This window comes from Corythoichthys intestinalis, chromosome 19, assembly GCF_030265065.1.
Source record: "Corythoichthys intestinalis isolate RoL2023-P3 chromosome 19, ASM3026506v1, whole genome shotgun sequence".
NCBI lineage: Eukaryota > Metazoa > Chordata > Actinopteri > Syngnathiformes > Syngnathidae > Corythoichthys > Corythoichthys intestinalis.
In genome coordinates, this window is record NC_080413.1 from 25,334,465 (window position 1) to 25,359,841 (window position 25,377).

Consider the following 25,377-nt stretch of genomic DNA (forward strand, 5'->3'; position numbering starts at 1 on the left):
GAAGCATATCACTTTTCAATTCAAATCATCACACACCTCGGTACTGGGACTTCAGTATTAGTTAGGTGTTATTTGTTTTCCTTTGTCTGGCTCTTTAACCGCCCCCACTCTGGTTGGCGCTTGCATGCAAGAAAATCCATCCCCCAGCATCCATTTCAGTCTTCACACTCATTCAGTTCTACACATCAATAGTTACACATTGCCTCATTACACATTTCACCATTTGGCCTTAATGCATTATTGATCATGGTCAGTGATAGTTGAAGGTTATTGTCCATCGTGCATTTTCCAAATCATCTTCCCTTTGCTAGGTAAAGATGGGTTATTTAGGGCTGGTGCACATCTACCGATAATTGTAACAGATTAGTAAACTAAACTGGACCCAAACAAAGCACAATGATTATTCTAGCAATTTTAATGATTTTTTACATGGCAATGCAATTTTGATCAAAATACTGTACAGTTAATATTGTCAGCAGTTACCCTGTCAAACGATGAAGAAGTGAGAATAAAGGCTCCAAAGGGTGAGTAGCTCAAGGCTACTTTGTTGACCTTGTTTCAGCCCAAATGATAATGTGACATAAAAGCAATACACTTGTAGTACTAAATCAAACAGCACTGTAAACGTGCAAGTGTGTGGGTAGTAAGATGATAGGGAAATTAATGTCTTCTAAAGCACTGGGAATTATACAAGACAACACTTTTTCCCCGACCAGTTTCTATGGCAACAGTTTTTGAAGCACTAGGCTTCTCTGTATGTGTAGGTGTACGAGTCATTAGGAGCATGTTGTCCAGAGGTGTTTCTGAAACTCCCTCAGTCAAACAGTGAGACAAAAGATGGCCAAAGTGCTATGGGAAAACAAAATTCTGTCGTTCTTGCATAATCGGAAAAATTGTAGTCGACAAGTCTGTGTGTGAGGGGACCACAAAGAACATCAATGGAAGCCATTGATTGATTGAGGAGAAGTCCGACATTATTATTGGAAGACAAGTAAAAATTATGGATTGGATAGATTTCTTGAAATATTGATAGAAAACGATGACTATACAGTATACTAGGGCTGCAGCTATCGAATATTTTAGTAATCGAGTAATCGACTGAAAATTCTATCGATTAATCGAGTAATCGGATAAAACAAATATATTTTTAGGTGAAGAGCAATTATAAATATACATGAGAAAACAAGACATTTTATCTAATCTTGAACCATTTTCAGTCAATCAATGTCTTTATTTTCGATGTATATTGTTAAAAACAGCCAACAATTGCATCTCAGATGTGACTAGAATAAAAAAAAAAAAGACTAATTCACTGCTTTCACTCAAAAAACCTTTAGATCTTATTAAAAAAAAAAAAAAAAACTAAAAATGCTGTTACGCTTGATAACACACATCACTTAAAAGTTAGGATTTTTCCCACGTGTTTCAATTGAATTTCTATTTGTGTCAAGCCATTTTTAAGTTCTAGTTAAGTTTTAAGTTAGTCTAAACTCTTAAGTCCTGATAGTATTTTGAGTTTTTGCAGTGTTCAAAATAAATGTATGATACAGGCTGTATTGGAGCACATTAGGGACCAGTGCTACTTGGTGTTTTATCCAGCAATGACTACTGAGCTAAAATTGATAGTTAGCATTATTGAGTTTTTATTTTACACCCTCATCACTCCACAACGCTATGTTATGTTAAAGCCTGTATGTAAGACACGTTAGCCACGCATCGACAGTGGTCATAATTAGTAGAAACCTAGCCCTCCGCAGGGCTAACATTACGTGAGCTAGTGACAGTAACGTTAATCTTATTTATTAGCACTTAGCGCTCTTTATTAGCGCTTAGCGCTCTACTACTTTAAGATGGCGGCTGTTTACTAACGCTGCCCAGACGCGGCCGAGTCTGTCATTTTGGATCCTGTTCAACATACAGTACATGTGATCTCTATGAGACTCATCAGATGCTACCTGCTACCAACGTAGCATCGTGCGGGCTAGTATTTAGCAACGTCGGCGTCGTGTGTAGCGGCTGTAGTACGTTTTTTTTTTTTTTTTTTTTTTTGCTTCTTCCTCTACGCACGTGACATCAGCGCGTTGTCTCGCATTAAAAGTATTCCGAGCAAAACGTGATGCTTAGAGCTGTCAAAATAAACTATTATTCGAGGTGAATAAAATTCAGTTTTTAAACTCGAGTTACTCGAGTTGCTCGAGTATTTGTTTCAGCTCTAATACGTATATACATTTTTTTTTTTATTATTATATACCATATTTTATAGACTATAAAGGTGCACCTGACTTCAAGATGCAACCACCAAATTTGACAAAAAGTTATAAGTTCACAAACAGTATAGGCTACAAGTTTCGACATTATATTATGGGGCATTTACACCAAATGACATATTAGCCTGTAAAAATCCACATATAAGTCACACTGGGCTATAAACTGCAGGGTTCAAACTAGTGCTGCAACGATTAATCGATGAACTCGAGTATTCGATTAGAGAAAAAATATTCAAATTAAATTTTCCTGCCTCTAGTATTTGTTTAATTAAAGTGGCACTGTAATGGTTTGTTTTGAAAGTGTTTGCCTTTAGTTTCATTGATTTGGGTGGATACACTTCCCTCTAGTCTGCTTCATTTCACATGGCTGAATCCAGCTGCTCCCTGTTAGGACCAACATAAGCTAAGTTGTTGTTTGAGCTAATGGTTTTTTTTAATGCATTCGTAATTTAAAGGTATATTTAGCCATTTTCTGTGGGAATATGTGTTTTACCTATTTTTTAAGAGCATTGTTGCAAAAAAAAAAAAAAAAAAAAAAAAAAAAAAAAAAACGTTGGACCTTTATAGCATTTAAACTAGTGGACTTTTACTATATAAGTTAGCCAGTTGTTCTTTTATTGTACATATATCCTGATTTTTTTTTTTTTTTTTCATACTGTTTGAGGCTCAGGTCAGGTATTTTAATTTTTTTATGTACCTTATCCGAATACTCGATTATTCGAACTAACTAGTTCATCGATTAATCAACTACTAAAATAATTTATAGCTGCAGGCCTAGTTTAAACTTAAACAAGCCCGTGTGTGCCCAGTGCCCCAGGTAGAGCTGCAGCTATCGATTATTCAGGTAACCGATTAATCTATCAATTAGTTCGAATAATAGAGTAATCACATTAAGAATATTTCATGCGTTACAGAATAAATTTTAGGAGATGTAAAACAAAGGCTTGCTAAGATTGCACTTTCAAAAGCATTAAATGCGAATACAAAATAAAATTCCCGAATGTTTTTTCAAATGATGCAGAACTGCTCTTTAATTTCACAACAATGAATGCATTTAAAAACAAAAATACCTGAGCCTAGCCTCAAACGGTAGGAAAAAAATTATAATGAATGATGATCGAAGTAAAACAAAAAAACAATTAGCTAACTTGCACAGCAAATTTCCACTAGCTTAAATGCTATAATTTTTTTTTTTTTTTTTTTACAATGCTCTTTAAAATTTTTAAACACATATTCCCACAAAAACAACTGCTAAATATACCTCTAAACTGAATTACGAATGCAAAAACAATCATATTAGCGCAAACAGAAACTTAACCTTATGTTGGTCCTAACAGAGAGCAGCTGGATCCAGCCATGTTAGATGAGTTATTTCATTTTTTCTGTTGGCACAAGAAGGCAGTGTATCCACCCAAATAATGATAAAAAAAAAAAAAAAAGAATACTAAATGCAAACACTTTCAAAACAAACCATTACAACTCAACTCTTTTTTCTAAAATAAATTTCTAATTGAGTTAATCGATTTATCTTTCTATCTTCACATCACTTTATCGTGCTTTTAATCTTTTTATGACTGTTTTGTTAGTACTATGATTCCATCTCTCTTGTGAAGCATCTCTGTGTGGCTTGAAAAGCGCTCTAGAAATAAAATGTACTTTTATTATTATTATTATTATTATTATTAATCGTTGCAGCACTAGCCCCAGAACATTACAGGCGGAAGGCTGTGTGCGCATGTGCTATGATGGCTAACTCTTAAGTCCGCAAATCATTAATCAGAACTAATGCAAAAAAATTAAATATCGGGCTTCGAGAATCGATACAAAGCGGTCCATGCTACTTAGCTCCCAAGCTTCGAGATGATCAGTTCACAAATGACGGGGGTATAAGACTTCAACGTTCATGTCCACTAGAAAAACAACAACTACCTAAGGGGCGACGGTGTTTACGGTAATACTTAAACAAGGATTGAAGAATGTCTCTCGGTGTTCTTGCTGTGTGTCAGTGCACAGTTTCTTTTTTCCATAATAAGGTTACTTTTAAAAAATGCAGAAATTTTCTTGTTGTAGCTTATGCACAGCTGATATATTGTTTTTAGACAGCAATAACCTTAGCTGGGTGCAACCAAATCGTGCACTCCATTTACTTGCCCTCACCCCAATAATTATGAAGTGCTTCAAGAGGCTGGTTCTCCGGCACATCAAGGACACCCCCCCCCCCCCCCCAACACACACACACACACTTGAACCTCAACAGTTAGAATTCCGGGTGAAAAGATCCACAGAGGACGCCATCAACACAGCTCTGCACACTGTGCTGAGAATTCTGGAACAGCAGCAGAGCTATGCCTAGATGCTCTTTGTGGATTATAGTTCTGCATTTAACACTATCATCCCGGACATTCTTATTAGAAAACTGGGTATCCTGCCCCTCCCTCACATGCTCCAGGATCAAGGACTTTTTGTCCCACAGACCCCAGACTGTGAGACTTGGCCCCCACCATTCTTCCACACGCACACTGAGCACCGGCTAACCACAGGGCTGCGTGCTGAGCCCCCTACTGTACTGCCTCTCCACAGGAGCGACACCATCGTCAAGGTTACTGATGACACCAGAGTGGTTGGACTGATCTCACAGGGAGGTGAGGCAGCCTACAAAGAGGAAGTCCACAAACGCTCAGCCTGGTGCTCAGACAACAACCTGGCCCTAAACACCACCAAAACTAAAGAAGTCAACATGGACTTCAGGAACAGTACCAACCCGCTGCACCTGTACATCAACGGCGAGTGTGTGGAGAGGGTCCACACCTTCAGGTTCCTGGGAGGCCAGATCTCTGATGATCTCTCATGGAAAGCAAACATAACAGCTTTCATCAAGAAGGCTCAGCAGCGTCTGCACTTCCTGCGAGTCCCCAGGAAGAACAAGCTGGACAGGAAGCTGCTGCTGGCCTTCTACCACTCATCCATTGAGAGCCAGCTAACATACTGCATTTCCACCTGGTACGGGAGCTGCACTGCCGCAGACAGGGAGAAGCTTCAGAGGACAGTCAAGGCAGTGCAGAGGATCATTGGCTCTCCTCTCCCCTCCCTGATGGACATCTACTCCTCCCAGTGCCTCATCAGAGCTCTAAACATCCTTAAGGACAGCTCACATCCTGGTTTCTAGCTGTTTGAACTGCTCCCCTCTGGGAGATGCTATAGGTGTTTAAAAGCAAGACCAAACAGACTGATGATTGAGGAACAGTTTCCTTGCTAAAGCCATCTCCACCCTGAACAGCCATGTGTAACACCACATTACCCAATGTCCAATATTCATTTGAATGCAATATTCTATGTGCAATACTTACTTACGTGCAATATTAACGTACAATATTCAATGCCTTCACTGTCAAACTGCTGCTACTTCATTCTATTCACAGATATTCTATGTGCAATACTATATGTACGTGCAATATAACGTGCAATATTCCACTGTCAAACTGTTGCTACTTCACATTGATTATTTGCACTGGTTGAACATAGGACTACCTAATACAAATTTTATATTTATTTAGATTTTATACTTTTATACTTACTAGTAGGGCTGCAGCTATCGAATATTTTAATAATCGAGTAATCGACTGTAAATTCAATCGATTAATCGAGTAATCGGATAAAACATTTTTAAGTGAAGAGCAATTATACATGAAAAAAGACATTTCATCTAATACTGAACCCTTTTTAGTCAATCACTGTCTTTATTTTCGATGTACATTGTTGAAAACAGCCAACAATTGCATCTCAGATGTAAGTAGAATTTTCACTCAAAAAACTTAGATCTTAAAAAAAAAAATATATATATATATATATATATATATATATGTTTTTTTTTTTTTTTTTTCTTACCTAAAAATGCCATTACGCTTGATAACACACATCACTTAAAAGTTAGGTGTTTTTCCCACGTGTTTCAATTGAATTTCCATTTGTGTCAAGCTATTTTTAAGTTCTAGTTAAGTTTTAAGTTAGTCTAAACTGTAAGTCCTGATAGGATTTTGAGTTGTGCAGTGTTCAAAATAAATGTATGATACCTGCTGTATTAGAGCACATTAGGTACAAGTGCTACTTGGTGTTTTATCCAGCAATGACTACTGACCTAAAATTGACAGTTAGCATTATTAAGGTTTTTTTTTTTGGACACCCTCATCACTCTACAGCGCTATGTTTTCACGATTAGATAAAGCCTGTAGTTAAGACACATTAGCCACGCAACGACAGTGGTCATAATTAATAGAAACCTAGCCCTTCGCAGGGCTAACGTTACGTGTGCGAGTGACAGTCTACTGCTTGAAGATGGCGGCTGTTTACTAACGCCGCTGACTCTGTCCTTTTGCATCTAGTTCAACATACATGTGATCTCTATGGGACGCATCAGACGCTACCTGCTACCACCGTAGCATTATGCGGGCTAGTTTTTAGCAACGTCGGCATCGTTTGTAACGGCTGTCGGCTGCAGTCAGTTTTTTTTTGTTTTTTTAATTGCTTCCTTCTCAACGCACGTGATATCAGAGCGTTGTCCCGCATTAAAAGTAGTCCGGGCAAAACGTGATGCTTAGAGCTGTCAAAATGAAACGATTACTCGAGGTGAATAAAATTACTCGGATCAGTTTTTAAACTCGAGTTACTCGAGTATTCGTTTCAGCTCTACTTACAAGTCACTTTTGAGATTTTTACTTGCCCGTCACTGTAAAGGGAGATGCTCAGCAATGTCATTATACAACTGTATAATGACAATAAAGGACTATTCTATTCTATTCTATTTTGTCAATTACAATTGACAAAATTCTTGATTAATCAATTGTTATGCTCATCCCTACACCAGACAAACTATATATTTTTTGTAATTACGTAATTACGGAATGTATGATAGTTAAATATGGTGTGGGAAAATTATATTCCATGTTTTAATACCATTTCTTTAAGCCAGTTTTCTATCACTGAGTACAGTTCGGTTCAGCTCAGTTCAGCACACCGCAGTACTGTTTAGAGCAGTCAACCTTGACCTGGCTTGTGCTTCTACCACGGGGTGTGTGCTTGGTGTGGTGATAGCTGCTCCAGCAATATAAATAGCATACCACTAAAGGATAGTGCTTTTGTGTACTTTCTTATTGAAACATGGTTATATATTAAAAAGACTGGCTTTGTTTGTGGGGAAAAGCAGGAAGTGGGTTGCATTGCATCTAAAAGTTGAGATGCAAAGTAAAAATCAGCTTACAAATAATTATTGTGAAAAAAAAAAGTCAAATAAAATTGAGACAATTGTACTTTTAAAATTCTAGTAATACATATTCATTTTATTGAAATTTATAAATCAAGTCACAGGACCAACTTGATTTATTGATCTATGATAAATAGCAACGAAATAACGTTTCCGCAAGCAGTATGGAAATTGAATGAATAAATGAATGCTTGTGTTTAAAATTATATTCTCTAAATAGGAGCAGCCACTGTAACAGCCTAACCTGATTCTTATCTTCTCTCAGCTTCAAAGAATTGTAGGCATTTTTTTTTACACATTGACAACTATCTCCCTGATATGTTTAAAAAGTTCAGGAGTGTCTTCTTCTATGAGACATTTCCTACTGAGCAACACGTATCTAGGAGCAGTTGTTTTCTTCATCTTACTGAAATTGTTTTCCACTGAATAAAATGAATCATGTCAATGGCTTTGGAATGAGATGGTAGAAGTTACCTCCCACCATTACGGATTAGTGTTCTCGAAGAGTTGAGGATAGACTTGTTAGTGTTAGTTCATTTTGTTGACAGTTTGGCTACAGGAGAAGTATGTAACACTTGCACCACACTACAACTGTAAGTGTTTTGTTGTTTTCCATTAAATGAGTGCAGGAACACGCTGCAGTGTGCATGAAATAAGAATTGATTTTTCTTCTTTTAAAACAGGAACAGAATAAACTAAGAGCAGTTTAGATGGTTTCATATCAATCTAAAAATGCTCACCTCCAGACGTTTGATCACCTCTTTGAAATCCTCAGTGTTATTACTGATACTCCTTAGTGACACACTTTCTCCCCGCTCGTAGAAAATCCGTAAAGACGCCGGGCTGCTCAGCGTCCAGCCAATGACATCTTTGGTGGCACAGTTGAACACCACGGCTTTGGCATCATGATCCAACAGAATGAGAAAATCATTGGAGATAGCAAGAAGGGCATCTATCTCTCCCCCAGTCCCAGGATCCTCTGCATGGACAAGCCAGGTAATCGCCCCAAGGCTTCGCATCTCAGCTCCAGCATACGGTCGACTCTTTTCCTTCTTTTTGTGGGCCAGTGAGATGAAGGGGAACTTTCCCGATGGGTCAATGGGCGTGCTAGTGGTGTGCCGCTCGGCCAGGTCGCGTAGATACTCCTGCCGTGTTCGGGTGGCCATGGCACGGAACTTGTGAGACTTGTGGGCAGCATTCTCTGCATTGATGACCTTGGCAAGGAGGAAGTCCCGGAACACCGAGGACTTTGGGAAGGTCACCCCCTCTGGGATAGGTGGTCCAAATGAAGGCATGTCTTTAGAGCGGGTGACTGCCACGCTATATAGAAAGGGGCAAGACAAGGGAAGATAGAAAATTACCAATACACTGTTAAATTCTTGATTGATTGGCAAGCAAAGATTCCTCAAATAACAGGTGAAGTTTGAATCCATTTCAGATTAAACCATGGCTCGCGTTATTAAAAAAATAATAATAATAATAATAATAACAAAATAAAAATCTAAGCATTGCTGACAAAATGCCTCTCCCATTTAGAGTGGGAGGGGCGAATGTGTGTTCTTTCATTCGAAACCAGAGCATTTGCAGTCAGTCGTTCCAATTTTTGGTTCATTTTCAGGTCACTTTTTGTTCATTTTAGGGCATTTACATGTCACATCCTGTTGAGTTTGAGTCACTGCCTATTCATTTGGGAAGATTTCTTGTTTGTTTTGAGTTTCAGAGTAGGAGGTGACCCTGAAATACCCCCAAATCATCAAGAAGTGACTGAAAATCAACAGCAAATGGCCTGAATTGCCCCAAAATTAAACTCATTGCTTGCCATGGACCGCCAGAAGCATCCAATCCGTTTGAAGTGGGAGGTCCATCCAGTTCAAATGGAGTGGACGTCTACTACTGATAAACTCATTACAATTCACTGTAAAACGATAACAATAGCTGCTTTTTCTGTTTATTTGTTGTTTTTGTAACATATCCTAGAATGATTTCCTGAACCATGTATTGGTAATCGCTGTATCGCCAAATCGTGAGATCATCATCGTTATCGTGAGCTTTGTATCGTATATCGTATCGCGAGGTATCAAAAGGTTCCCACCCCTATAAACCTATGAATATGAATCTGGATACGTTACATTTTATTAAACTAATTCGAAACAATATGAGAAACTATATCACTTCCAATGTCTACACTTTGCAAGCAAAACACATTTTGTTAAAAACAAAAACTTTATAACTGCTTGCCATCAGACCTCTAAGAGGCCGTCTCAGGATGTTTTTCCTGTTTGGTATGTCAGGAACTCTGTTGAGTAGCAGTTGGGAGGAAAGGGAGAAGAATGAATGTAGGCACTTCCAAATGTACAACCGATAGTTAGAGTATATGTAGAGTAAGTTAAAAATATAGAGGGGAAACAACACTTGATTTCTAAAAACAACACTATTGTAGTTGTCAGATGATGAAGCACACTTAAAATCCTTAATTTTTTCCAAAAATTGGCAGCGTGCCCTTAATGACCTCAAACTTTATTTTTGTTGCATACCTGAACTATACTGCATATCAATATTCATCAAAACAATAAATTAAACTGCTAATAAATTAATAAACCATAATTAGAAGGTTAAAAGACAAAGATCAAATGACAAATGCAGTACATTGGTGCATTATCTGCCTTATATTCAGGTTCGCCTCATGTTAAGGGTGTACTTTTCATATCCGGTGCGCCTTTTAGTCTGAACAATACGGTACGTAAATAGACAGAAGAATGTACCAAACTCACATCTGATTTTGAGCAAACAACTTGCATCATCATATGGCTTTCTGAGTGCACGTTCAACTTAGATCAAGAGGACCATGGTCTGGTTGGAGAGCTACCTCGTAACAACACTTGCAAATTACTTGTTGATAAGGGTCAGTATTCACACTGCACCAACCGAAATTTCTGAGTAGCATCACGTGTACGAAAGGCGCACTCATTAACTGGACAAATAGAAGATGAAATACCTCCCTCCTGGGAGGTGAGGGAGCGTGAAGTGTCACAGTGGTGTGCTGAGATGCTGCATGTAATGTACATACTAGTCATAAACTTCATAATGATATTGACGGGTCAGATTCGATTCGATTCACTGTAGGGGGCCATCCCACAATCCGTTTCAATTATTCGCAGTCGGTCGCAGCGACACATGCAGCGATCCAACACCGGATTTATGTTCAAAAACTACAAAAGCTGTACCGCATACAAACAGGAAGGATTCCCTCAGGAGTGATTTGTTCGAGGATTCAAGGTAGTTTTTATATTTATTGTTTTTTCACAAGAATTTTCAACATAAAAACGCTCTTTGTTGTAAAGCTGCTACCACATTGTCTAACAGACTAGCATCATTCTTCGACATATTTACGTAAAATAAATGCTAACTGCACCTTTTTTTTTTTGCTTTTAACCAAGAATCGAGACTGTTTTACGTCCATATCCATATAGAATTCAGGGATTTACGCATTTATTCACAAGAATTTTCACCGGAAAAGCTCTGTGTACATATGGCTGCCGCCACATTGACCTACAGACTAGCATCGTACTTCGACATATTACGTAAAATAAATGCTAACTGCACGTTTTTTTGCTTTTAAACCAAGAATCGAGATTGTTTTACATCCATATCTAGAAAGAATTCAGGAATTAAAGCATTTATTCACAAGAATTTTCACCGGAAAGGCTCTGTTTGCATATGGCGGCCGCCACATTAGCCACGTTTAATGTGGCTGACTTTTATGACTTTTATTCATACCGATTCAAATCATTCCGAATGGAAATTTCACATCAGCTGTTTACATGTCACTTCATCTATTCCAATCCAGCGTTTACATGTGACTGCCTTTATTCCGAAAGGACGTTTGACAACTGCCGTCTGACATGCGCAGATTAATCAAAACAAAGCGTCACGTTGCAAAACATGGAGATCGATCGTCAGATCAGCTGCTGTTTTAACTTTTCGAGTGGAAACAAAACTTCAGAATGATACGCCGTTCATTTAAAAAGTTGTGTGGGTGCGCTGTGCGTGTGCTTGGAAGCCATGTTGCAAGTGACGTTACTTACGTCACCAAGTGACGTCACCACGTCAGTACGGAGCATGCGCAGAAAGAACGCAACCAGACACCATTCCGCTTCCCTGTTTACATGATATAATTTTACTTCTAATCGGTTTGGGAAAAGGAATATTCCACCCCTGTGAATCGGAATGAAATTCCATTCGGTTTGGGCCTGTTCATTCCGAATGAGGTGTTTATATGGAACACATTTATTTATTTGAACAAATATTCCGATTGTAATTGGAATATTTGGCTCCATGTAAACGTGGCAATAGACTGACAGATTAGCATCGTACTTCGACATATTTACGTAAAATAAATGCTAACTGCACTTTTTTTTTTTTTTTTTGCTTTTAACCAAGAATCGAGTCCATACCTATAAAGAATTCAGGGATGTAAGCATTTATTTACAAGGATTGTCAACGAATAAAAGCTCTTTGTCTGTGATTCCACTCCGTCAGCTTTCATGGCCACGCCAACAATGCAGGCGCACTTTTAATCGGTCCACGCCCCATGTCCCGTCAATATCATTATGAAGTCTATGTACCAGCATAGCATTATTTTTACATGTTAAACTTTTTTTTTTTTTTAAATACTGTCTTTTATTTTGCAATAATAATATAACCATGCGTCTGTATCTGTCATTTTTTTGTTAACTGACTGTTTTGTGCAGCAGACGTTTGTATGCATGTAAGTTCGCACTTAAAAAAAGAAAATATATAATATAGCATAGCAAGTCTCTGCTCCCTCCCGACTCGAGCAAACTGGAGTATGATTAAAAAAAAAAAAAAAAATGCATCGCGGAAAATAAAACCACGTTAGGGAACCGTGTGGTAACCCAAGTCACACAGGCATACAATCGCTCTCACTTTCGTGACTTTTTGGACTGTCAAATTGTCGCTACTTCTATGAGAGCGAGACTCACAAAACAGCCGCCCGCCTGTCTCGGCTTCTGTCACTCTCACACGACACGTTCGTTTGTTTGGTCCGAACTAGAGTTCGGATGCGCGTTCGCATTTACAAAACGAAGCGGATTATCTGAGAAAAAGAACTCTGTTCTGCGTAAAACGGGCCAAACAGTGCTAGTGTGAAAGCAAGCACCATAAATGACCCTAAAGAGATCGCATTTTCCAGAGGTTATTCATTATCAGTCTCACTCTCATTTAGACTAAAATTGTCCTATTACAGTTGTTCACAGGTAATAATTGTTAGGTGACACAAGGAGAACTCTAAAGCAGTCGTCCTACGCATATGTCCCTGTTGACATTAGTCGGCACACATGTTGACATCATAAATCACTTTGTCTAATGACTAACTATAGCTAATAAGTCACCCACATGTTTCTAAATAAACCCCTGGGACACGGTTCTCAACAGAGAACTGTGACATTGAATTATACAAACAAACTCCCTACCTTTTCTGTCTTTCTGTGACAGATGAAAAGGTAAGCAGGGACTTGTGTAGGCAGCAGTGAATTAATGAGTAGCAAACATGGAGCTGGATAGCCTGAGAATATTTAGCCAAAATATTATTAAGGTATAGAAACAGACCCTGGAATAAAGTCTGGGTCCAGGTTTGCATCAAACCCACATGATAAATGAATCACAACAGGCACATTGAAGTGGGGCCGCCAAAGTGGCTTGCATGCCAGCTGCACAGACACTAAATACAAAATTTGGCCTTTTATTATTCCTTTTCATCATTACAACTATCACTCAATACTCTGAATTGGAGCACTAAAAGCACTTGTACTCAACCACCCGTGAGTCAGTCAAGCAAAGACCTGTGACTCATGCCGGACAGTGAAGGGGAGGGAAAAGAGTGGAAGCCGTAATGAGAAGAGAGGCGAGCATGAGCATTAACTTGAAGGGTGACAGTCGGAGAGAAGGACAAGAATGCAGCAGCACAAATTGCTACGCTCGCGAGGTCACTCAGGAGGGAGGCTGGCCAGAACCAGATCAGAGAGTCCAAACTCCTGTGGTTTCTGTGATTTTCGGTTTTATGCATTCGTAGCGTGTGGGCAGCGGCGCACTTTCGAGACCCACAATCTGCTGCCTACTGAGCCAGTGCAAAAGAAAGAACATGTCAATACCCTTTCCAGTGGGAAGCTAACATGTGTACTGTAGAATGAAAAAAGGCTACTTGTACATACTGTATGTAGTATTTGTGTGCACGTTCAGCTTGGTTTAAAACCGGTTTCATCATTCGTAAGATGAACTTGAGGAAATGTCAGTCATTTTTGTAACAGGGTTCACTCAGTATTCACTGATTTGCTGAAACCTCTTCATTCATGCATATGCGTATGTTGTTGCTAAGTAACCAAGTAGCCCCATGGGGTACAATTAAGACCAAACACAATGTGCTCAGACAGCAATTAAAACACTCATTAAAAGATGGTCAAAGGAGTACTATGGGATAGAAATAGATAAGAGATGAAAAGGAATAACCAGAGAATAATACGCCCTTCAAATTCATTTTAAACAGGAAACAGAAAGGGTAGGATGTTCATTGTCTTAGAAATTACTCCAGGCTGGCAAATTATTTGTTCGTATTTCACATCTTTGTCAATGTGGGAACAAATAAGGACTCGCAGGCTTGTTGTGATGAAATTACAAACGTAGAAACTTCTGAGAGAAAGGATGGGAACAAATAATGACAAAAGTTAAACCACCCGAACTGTAAATCATTTAGATGGGCTATTAGAAGGGATGAAAAAGAATGTTAAACTGTCACATCAGTTAAATGAAGATCTGTGGTTGGAGCAATTTTTAAAATTATCTTCTAGCACGTTGATACACACTCATTAATGCAATGTGGCCAGGTCAGTTTAGAGCTTACCTGTAAGAGGTATTGTCAGAACAAGGATTGTGTACCCGGACAACCACAAACACATGTTGGAAGTGTGAACGGATGTTTTTGGGGGTGAAGGGGAGCGCTCCAGGTTCCTGGAATACAATGGTGACGATATCATTCCCAATGTGGCGCTTCCGCAGCAGCTGGAAATGTTCAAGAAGAAGAAGAGTTGGAAAAGATAATTACTGACATGAAGATGAGGCATGATTGAGTCTGTGAGACAATTGGATTGATTACCCTCGCACATGACTTGAGGAAGTATCAAATAATATTATTATTCATTTGTGGCAGAGTTGTTTTCATCAACGATGAGTCACGAAAATATTTTGTCAACGAACATTTTTTTTCACGACGATAAAAAGACGATAACGTGTTTAGGGAAACTAACAAATAACGAAACGAACGCCAGTTTTCCGTCACATGTTCACAATGTGTGACATTTTATGTGTAGTTAGCCTGCATCTTAGCAGTGTCAGGTTGTGACTCGTGACATGCTGCGCCACAGCCCCCACCCCCACTTTCCGACTCACCAGTGTGTTGTCTCCAGTCTCCGTGCAGGCTTGCACAATGATAAGATTTGTTTTTTTGGCCAGAGAGAATATGCAATGTTACTTTAGCCTTTAGAGGTCTGTGCTGAGTGATCATCACACACTAAATGTAACTTGTAGCGTTAGCATAGCATTCCTATTGACGTTAGCATTAGGGTAATGCTAACAGCACACGTCCTCTTAAACTCTCAAACAACTTTTTTTACATATCGCGCATGAAAATGGGTCAGGGGTTAAAAAGGTGAGCAGGGTGTGGAGGAAATATGTTCCGGTACACTGTACAATTAGGACTATCCCAAACGACAAATTTGCTCCCGATTAGTCAGCCGACTGTTTTTACGATTAGCCGACTAATCTAATAATTTTATTCCCCCTCCCCTTTTTTTTTTTTTTTTTTTTTTTTTTTACTAATTTAGCAATGAAATTTTTGATTATGCTTATTAATTCACAAAAACATTTTGGAACACTTAAATTTTTAATTAAAGTACAAATAAACACGTAAATAACAACAATTAATCACAAATACAATGAGGTCAAATGCTGATAGCATTAACTGGTGCAAAAGAATGGAATGTAAACAGATTGAGAACACTGACTTCGCCTTTCCAACATGATTCAAGGCAATTCTGAAAAAAAAAAAAAATATATATATATATATATATATATATATATATATATTAGGGCTGTCAAAATTATCGCGTTAACGGGCGGTAATTAATTTTTTAAATTAATCACGTTAAAATATTTGAGGCAATTAACGCACATGTCCCGCTCAGACAGTATTCTGCCTTTTGGTAAGTTTTACAGCAAAACTTTTTGTGCTGTCTAACAGCGAACTCTTGTGGTTGCTCTGCGACATGGTTTATTGTTTTCTTGCCTGTTCAATATGGCTGCATGACGTCTCGGGCTGCCGCCTACGTTGTAATGTTGTGCTTATATGATCCTTGGACAAGATTTGTCCGTAAGTATGGTTGTTGTAAAGAATGTACATATGTTAGTAAGCGAAATGTTATATTTTTTGTATGAGACGCTTTTTGTTTCTGTTTAGTGAACCTGTATAGCGTGCTAAGCTAACGTTGTTGCTAATGCAATGCTTGTGTACTTTTTTTGTAGTTTTACGACGGTCTAAAGAGCACAATGGTTTGAGGCCATTTTATTAATAAATCAGATGAAAAAGGAAGAAGTCTGATTATTAAGGCGTCGTTCACTAGCTGTCTAGCTTTGGAAAAAGTAGACGCTTCGGAGTGAGGACAGCATAGACAGATTTAAATGACAGTAGAGTGAAATGCCCACTATAGTCCTTTTGTACCGTATGTTGAATGTATATATCCATCTTGTGTCTTATCTTTCCATTCCAACAATTTATTTTACAGAATATATGTATAATTTACAGTAAAATATGGCATATTTTATAGATGGTTTGAATTGCGATTAATTGCGATTAATTACGATTAATTAATTTTTAAGCTGTAATTAACTCGATTAAAAATTTTAATCGTTTGACAGCCCTAATATATATATATGTATAGCATTAATATTGTAGTATACTACTATATTTAATAGTATTTTAATCATTCCAATCACATTTTTCATAAAGGGTGTCATTTTAAAGCTATTCTTAGTGTAGAATCGGAATTCCTCCAGTCGAGTTTAGAATTAAATTTAAAATCCTCCTTCTTACATTTAAGACCATTAATGGGTTGGGGCCATCTTATCTCACCGATGCTCTGGTTCCATACCGCCCCAACAGAACACTCCGCTCTCAGAATGCAGGTCTACTGGTAGTTCCCAGGGTTTCTAAAAGTACTGTCGGAGCTAGAGCCTTTAGCTACCAAGCCCCTGTTTTATGGAATCAGCTTCCAGCTAATATTAAAGAAGCCGAGACAGTCTGCACATTTAAGATTAGATTAAAAACATTCCTATTCGACAAAGCTTATGGTCAGGCTAGTTGAAGTCGGAGTAGACTCACAGTTTAGTCTAAGCTGCACTAGAAGCTATAATGCTGAGGGAAGTACAGCCACTGAGTTCTATCTCCTTTTTCTCACTCTACCTACCACTTGTCTTACTTTATTTCTATTTTCCAATGTTAATATTTAGTTGTCTAGTCTCTTCATCACTAGTCACCCGGTGTCCCCTTTCCCCCCTCCCCTCTGGAGAGGGGCTATTTTTCAGCTGCAGCCTCCTGACAGTCCGGACCCCTGGCTGGATGGACGTCCTCGTTGCTACCCCCGTTTCATCTGGCTAGATGGACCTCTTCTTGTTCCTTTACTCCACTGCATCTTTACGGACTGTAACTTCGCCTGCTAATTCCCATCAGCAGTCCTGGTGCTTCCTGTCTAGCCGTCCTGGGAGTGGATCTCTCCTGACTGTGGTAGTCCCCAAGGTTTCTCATTTTCTCACAAAGACTCTGGAGTTTTTGGAGTTTTTCCTTGCCGACATGGAGGGTCTAAGGATGGGGGATGCCCAGGACTTGAACTTTATTCATCTTTGTTGCTTCATTTGCTCTTTCTGACTCGTGTATCATATTGCCTCTGCAAAGCCCTTTGAGACAACCTTGTTGTGATTTAGGGCTGTACAAATAAGATTGAATTGAATTGCAAGAAATCGTTATTTATGACGAACATGACGTGCTTTTATTTTGAAATGTTTACCAGAAGTATGTTCGCTAAACCGCTAACAGTAAGCTTTACACTCCGCAAAAAAAGCTCTTTTTGCCATTGCATGTGGTGTCAGTAATCAATTTTTTTATATCTTTCGTTTGCAAATGCTGTTAACCAGCGATTAATGTTTGAAGTGTCACCTTTTAACCGCAAGTTTGCCTTTTGGACAAGACTGCCAATGTTTTATAGCAGGCTAAAGTAGGATGTTTTTTTTTTCCCCATTAGCCTCAATGTAGCAATGCTAACGTTTAAAGTGCTTAATATAGATGTGTTTCCTTATTTTGTATATCTGAACTTTAATTCTGCGGTGTGTTGATGACCAATAAACATCTGTCAAAGGAACTGGAGTCTCATATGCCATCAACACGCGCGTGTACATACACGCACAGATGTATGCACGCATGCACGTGACAATAAAACGCAGCCATGAAAATTAACGGCCTCATTGTTATTTACCGTGCAATAAATGGACACATTGCATAATGCGCCAGACTTACAATTTGCCATCTTGTAATTGTCTCCTGTAGGCTTCCAAAATTACAACTGGGTGACGGCGCTTTAGGTGTTCATTCACGGCAGACGTGCAGCCAAGCTTGGCATTGAAGAGACAGGACACAACAGTGTACCCTCCTTTGTTTCGTTGAAATAAGTCAATATTTTGGCCACTCTGGTGAGCTTTTTTGGCTTTGTGACGCTTTCCCCGCTTGGATACCAAGGGTCCGACATAAAAAAAATCTCCCGACCCCCGCCCCCCTTAAAAATGTTCTCCTCGGATCTACACAATTCACGTAGGTCACCCTTTTTTACTTCAAAACGGCGGATTTCGCTGAAAGGTGAGAGATTTTCTTGTCAGACATATATTTTGTGGCGTCCAGGTGGGTATAATTAAACGAAAATAATGTACCATTTTCCTGCTAGGTGTGTATACTCACCAAGTTGGCGTTGTCCTTGTAGACGCGACAATATGTGCTTGTCCGTCAATGTTCATTAAAAATAGTTGGAAACCTTTATTCATTTATTTTGGGAGTAAAACTTTTTAATTTTACAGACGAAAACATTTTTAGTAAACGTCAACTAAAACTAGGCAAATTAGTCTTGAGTTTTCGTCAACAAAAACTAGACGAAGACAATCACATTTTTAGATGACCAAAAAAAAAAAAAAAAAATGACTAAGACTAATAAGTATTCTCATCCAAAAGACTAAGATGAAAATTAAAACAGCTGCCAAAAACAACACTGGTATGTGGTGATGAAATGCAGTACAGTAGGTACCATAAAGGCATACTTACTTGCTGTTTATTGTTGGGTGTATACGGGAGCATGGTTGACACATGGAACATGATCTCGTAATCCTTATAAGTTGTATACAAGGAGTGAGTGCCAGTTGAGTCAGCTGAAAGAAACACAATTGACTGTGAAATTGCCTATCCTTCTCCATTAAACGGTAATACAAAGAGCAAATCAAACACAAGTACGAGCTATTACTGAAGTAGTTCAATTAAAAAAACTTTTTCTAGTTAGTTAAATTGCATTTTCTTTGAAGCGATTTATCGTTATAATAAAAACAATGATGAAGTTGAATCGTGAAAGTGCTGTTATGTTGCCACCAAATGCTAATAACCACCGCCAGCATGCGTTGATGTTCTGTTCAGGGAATAAAAGAGTTGTAAGACACCCAAAAAGCTATTGGATTCAGACTTAATGGTTATATTTAATTGTGTCACTGTGTATGTGTTTTATGAAAGCACATTAACATAAATGAACATCATTAAAGTTTAAAAACAATATGTAATAATAACATTTTATCGACAATAATTTGAGGGAAATGTTATTTCAGAAGTGTCTATTAAACTGGTAGCACTTTCACATTAATCAGTGCACAAAAAGTAGCTCTCAGTTTCCCAACACCGATGTGGTTTCAAATTGCTTTGTTGTTACGGAAGTGTTAGCATTTACAAAGTATGCCTCTCATTTCTGGAAAAGCTTAGCAAAGCGGGTCTAAAATGCTGCAAGACGATATATTAAATAGCATCTGGGACAGTGAAAATTGGGATTTTGAGTCTCATGTGTTAAACTTACTACTCTGGCAATGGCCTCGTACACATCTTTCTAAATACCCTCTTCCATATGAGTATCTTATACACTTAAGCGTTCAAGGATTTGAAAAAGGCTTGTGTGTAAGAGCTTGTAGTTTCAACAGAATATGCAATTGAATGGAGAAAGTGACTAACACAAAATGTTCAGTGGAAAGACAATAGGAATACGAATCAATAGCAAAAATGTGCTATTTCGTTACATTTAAAACAAACAAAAAAAACATTAAATAAAAAAGGCAGGTATTTTACAGAAAAATGTGGAGGGAAGTTAGCGGTGCTTGTAGTTTTGTCTTTGAGATTCTTTCTGCATCCACTAACAGAATCATTTATTCATCCAGGTACACCTATGTGTGCCGTGAACACAACCAATTATTGATGGCATACTTATTTTTAGAAAACAAATGCTTTCAAAGAAGAAGTGAGCATCATAGTGACTGAAAGTATTCCTACACTTCAAGTGTTACACCTCCAAGAAGCAGACTTATCAAGGCCTTTTAAATTGTGTAAATGTTTAAGATGGTAGGATCATCTGCTACAAACTACATAGGATTATAGTACGTAGGCTGAAGACGGTATAAATCATTGATAACTCTGGATAGTTGACTAAGCATCCACCATAATTTTCGGACTATAAGCCGCACCCGATTATAAGCCGCACCCACTAAATTTGACTTGAAAACATCTAGAGATGCACGATAATATCGGTCACCGATAATTATCGGCCGATAATGGCAATTATGACTTCACACAGATAATGCAGATAAAACGAAATTCAACCGATAATGCAATCCGATAATTATATACTTGATTTAGCATCCAAATGTGCGCAATCAACACTTTTGTCCAATTCTGCTAGTTTTAAGGGGGTGTTTTTGCAGTGTAGTAATGTGATATATGTTAGGAATGGCTTACTTTTAAAGGCATTTTTGTGCAACTTGGTTGTTTACTCTCTAAGTAATTGTTGCCAAAAGCTTACCATTACACAATGTCATTGCCATTGTTTAGATGTTGGAATTTACTACTTGTTCACATTTGATGTGGAAAAAAATAGCACTAAATTACATTTTTGCACAGTAACATTTGATCTTTGTATACTTTAAAATTTTACATACAGTGGGGAGAACAACTATTGCAAGTATTTGATACACTGCCAATGGGTTTTCCCATTGGCAGTGTATCAAATACTTGTTCTCCCCACTGTACATATTTGAATAGAATTATCGGCGTGACATTATCGGTTATCGGGTGGAAGGGGCAGGAAATTATCGGTTATCGATATCAGTTGAAAAATGTATTATCGTGCATCACTAAAAACATCATTTGTTCATTGATAAACCGAAACGACTTATAAGCAGTAGCTGTCCTCACTGTAAAATGGGATATTTACACTAAAAGATATTAACTGGTAACACTTTATTTGACAGCGGCGTAATAAGACTGTCATAAGACGGTGGTAATTATGACATGACACTGTCCTGAGCATTAATGAAAGCTTATGAAAGATGTCATTAAGTGTCATCCGGCAAATTAGCTTCCTTTTGAATGGCTGTAAAAGATCTGGACTGGACATAAATTGAGTAGGCGACAAAATTTGCAGAATGACCCTTAACGACATCTGTCATAACCATTCATTAATGCCCATGACACTGTCATGTCATAATTATGACGGTCCTAGTAGTCTTATGATGCCGCTGTCAAATAAAGTGCTACCTATTAACTCAAATCAAGAAATAGGCTGCACTGGGCCATAAGCAGCAGGATCCAAATGTGGGAAAAAGTAGCGGCTTATAATTCGAAAATTACGGTACATGTATTTGTTTCCAAAGGAGATTGACAAAGTGTGAATATTCTTTATTCTTATTTGAAATAATATTCATCCCCTTTTTTCCGTACCTATTATCATCATTGGGATCGTTAGTAAGCTACAGCTTATCACAGCTTTGCATGGGAAACATAGCACTTGTGAAACACTTATTAATTTAAAAAATATTAATTCTACACCCGAGCCAAAAGTTTTGAGACGTATTCTTTCTCAAATGAATGATAAAAATCTCAAAACCTACGACCGCAGGTCTATACACCCTTCAGCGAGTCTAATAGAGATGAGAGCAGGGGGGGAAAAAAACACAAATTCATTTTACTAAGAGAATGTGTATTACTTTTTGCCTCTATATGTATACATACTTTTGGCATCCAGCTGAGCTCGGTACTTAGAAAAGCCCTTAAGTCGAACCCTCTCCCCGAGAAGATGAAGAAACTCCTCCAGTGCTGGACCAGCTGATTCGTTGTTATACATTTCTTCTTCTCCGCTCTGGCCTGACATGCAGTACATCACTCCCACTTTGCGCTGGAAACTCAGCTGTGTCAGAAAGAACACAATACACGTCTTGTACTGTCGTGATCATGGTGCCATTTGGGGAAAGATTAAACGTGTCGACATGACATTTTCATTATTCCATTTTTAATTATTGCAACAGCAAGCATTGCATCACAGGTCATGTGTTTGTGTTTTATTATTTGAATACTAATATTTGAGGCAATATCTGGAAAGATTTGGCAAGATACCGATTGGAATTAATTTTATATATACTGTGGCAAAGTGAATGGAAAAGCAGTAGTATTTTCTCCTTACTCCCTGCTCGTCAAGCTTCATCAGCTGTTCAGTGACCTTGGGCGTGTTGAGTGCTAGGCGCAGGCAGTGAATATTCAGTTCCGGGACTACGTACTCCAACACTTCTTTGAGGGGCAGGCCTCTCGCTAAACCATGCTTCGATGTGGAAGGTACTGCATCTTCTATGATAGAGCCACGAAGTGTATTTAACTGGACACAATAGAACAGAAAGTTAAGTCAAGCTGTTATTAATAATATCACATTTGTTTGTTCTCAATGCCTCTTTAAAGGGAACCTCGGACTTAAAGACTTGTAGACTAATAACCCATAATTGTTCTCTTTTACTAAGATATGTTATTAAACACATATATTATTGCCATTGATTTAAAAATGTATAATATTTAGTACATGTTTTCACCTATGGAGGGTACCATGTTTTACACACGGAATGCACGCTGGGGGTGATGACGCGGTTGGGCTGGACTGGGAGAATAGCTGTGCGAGCTAGCAGGCGAAGCTAGTATGATGGCTGGCATGATTTTGTCACATTCTGCTGCTGATTGCTTTGTCATAGAGCTGTGGGACGAGTTCCCAACGTCATACCTGCCTCCAATTCCAGCTCATCAGGAGTGTCTTTAAACCGATCCTAGGCGGCTTGCCGAGATATTGACTTGGTGCCATTTGACAGTTTGTACATCCCTTCGTTGCTATTTGCATCATTGCCTTGTTTTTTCGTTTGTCTGCCTCTCACCGCGGTTTTCCCTTGTTTTTTTTTTTTTTTTTTTTTTTTTTAAATTGATCCCAACCTACTGTTATGGACCTTTTTGTTGACTCCCGTTTCCCAATCACATGTTTTTTGGTGTGTTCAATAAACCCTTATACACAATCCCTATATTAATGTTGTCTGCATGCTGTCTGAAGTGAGCCGCGTTTTCTTATTTCGTGGTCAAGCCAACCACACTTTCTTTTCAGTTGCGTTTCCCTTTCAGGTTTTACCGCACGAAGACAGACAATCCATGTGGGTTGTGATTGCTTAATAAGGAAAATTATGACTCCATCATCACGCGAAAGTATAGTCCTGTGGTCTACGCACTTGCCTATCGCACAGGATCCGCAGGTTCGAATCCCACCGGAGACCTTCATTTAATTGCTTTTACTGCTCGTTTTGTGAAATATCGACAGTGGTGTCCTGCTCATCACTTTTCCACTCGTGTTCAAATTGGAAGGGCAGAACCGACGACATGTTTATGTAGCTAAAGAGTGACACAGTGGTAGCCTGGCAGCGCCACCCAGTGACATCAGCGCCCAGAGTGCATTGCATCGTCAACGACTTAAGAAGGGTTTTAACCCCTTCAGACCTGAGCATGCTGGTATTTGAGTAGAGTAAAAATCAGCGAAGATTTTTTTTTTTTGCCCAGCAGAAAAAATGCAGGTCTGAAGGTGTTAATATTGAATGATCGATCAGGTCCGATCACGTCATTTTCAAAGTATCGGAATCGGCAAAAAAATATCGGACATGCCTTTTTTTAATATATATATATTTTTTAATTAAATCGTTTTCTAATTGTATTTAACGTTACAGACATAATATGTTACACTCATACAGAGTCTTTAGTTTGGGCTTAAGGTAGGGTTATCAAATTTATCCTGTTAATGGCGGTAATTTATTTTTAAAAAAATTTATCACGTTAAAATATTTAACGCAATTAACGCATACGCTGCACGACCCACTCACGCATTGTCGCGTACAATTTGTAATGGCGCCATTTTACCTATATATAGAGCTAAAAGGCAGCATAAAACGAGTAGAGTGAATTTTGGCTGCCTTTGGAGCCTTTTTTTAACTGGCTAAAGCCTTACAATCCCTCTCCCTACAATTAGAAATATCATGGGAAATACACTAGATGGCAATATTTAGTCACAATATACAAAGTCACATTTATCCTTTAAGAATTACAAGTCTTTCTATCCGTGGATCCCTCTCACAGAAAGAATGTTAATAATGTGAAAACCATCTTGAGGATTTATTGTCATAATAAACAAATACTGTACTTATGTACTGTATGTTGAATGTATATATTCGTCCGAGTTTTATTCATTTTTTTCTTAATGCATTGCCAAAATGTATATGATCGGGAAAAATTATCGAGAATGATTGGAATTGAATCGGGAGCAAAAAAAAAAAAAAAAAAAAAAAAAAAAAAGAAAAAAAAAAAAACAATCGGATCGGGAAATATCGGGATCGGCAGATACGCAAACGATCAGGATCGGATCGGGAGCAAAAAAACATGATCGGAACAACCCTAATTATAACTAATACTAACATTTATCTTTTAAGAATTACATGTCTTTCTATCCGTGGTACCCTTTAATCATTAGCTTCCATTGACGGCAATAGACGTTCAATTCATTTGAATTGAAAAGCCTGCCAGCGAATGAATTAATGTTCATTCACTGCCAGCCCTTCCACTTCAAATGGATTGTACGTCTACTAGTGACAGACTAATTTAAATTCACACAAGAAGAATGAAAATAGCCACATGATTGAAAATCTATCATTGTCAATGGTATTAAAGCGATAATAAATCATCTTCTCCCAGCTCTACTTATAACATTCTGACATAAAAAAAAAATCAGCAAAGACCAAAAACAGCAGAAAAAAATATAATTCTATAATGTGTCTTTGTCCATTTATCTTCTGTTGTTTTTTTTTCCCCAGCAGCTCCTATATTACTGCTAATATCCCCTTCCCCGAGTTTGTAGAGAAGTACTCCAACTGAAGAGAGGACAATACTTCACCTCAATGGACACTGGACCCCTCTCTTCAACACTGATGCATCCCACTTGCTCCCACACAGACAACTATATCCATACCTACCCAGCTCCCAGCACTGAAAATAGCAATTAAAGAGGGAGAAAGGAAGGCAACGAGAGGGAAGAAAATGGAAGAAAACGTGCACGCATGGCTCTTGCGTCATCCCTGGAGACTCGAGGGCTATTAGTCAGA

The 25,377-nt window shown here is 38.3% G+C and overlaps 1 protein-coding gene across 2 annotated transcripts in view; it reads right to left on the bottom strand.

The window, feature by feature from the left end:
- Positions 1 to 25,377, bottom strand: part of sipa1l1 (signal-induced proliferation-associated 1 like 1) — a 141,167-nt gene that overhangs the window by 39,588 nt on the left and 76,202 nt on the right. For both annotated transcript variants that reach the window (XM_057822123.1, XM_057822121.1), the window contains exons 5-9: positions 22,392 to 22,580; positions 21,944 to 22,118; positions 18,953 to 19,056; positions 14,441 to 14,598; positions 8,265 to 8,844 (exon numbers count right to left, since the gene is read on the bottom strand). In XM_057822123.1, coding sequence (XP_057678106.1) covers positions 8,265 to 8,844; positions 14,441 to 14,598; positions 18,953 to 19,056; positions 21,944 to 22,118; positions 22,392 to 22,580 — 1,206 coding nt within the window. The remainder of the gene's footprint in view (positions 1 to 8,264; positions 8,845 to 14,440; positions 14,599 to 18,952; positions 19,057 to 21,943; positions 22,119 to 22,391; positions 22,581 to 25,377) is intronic.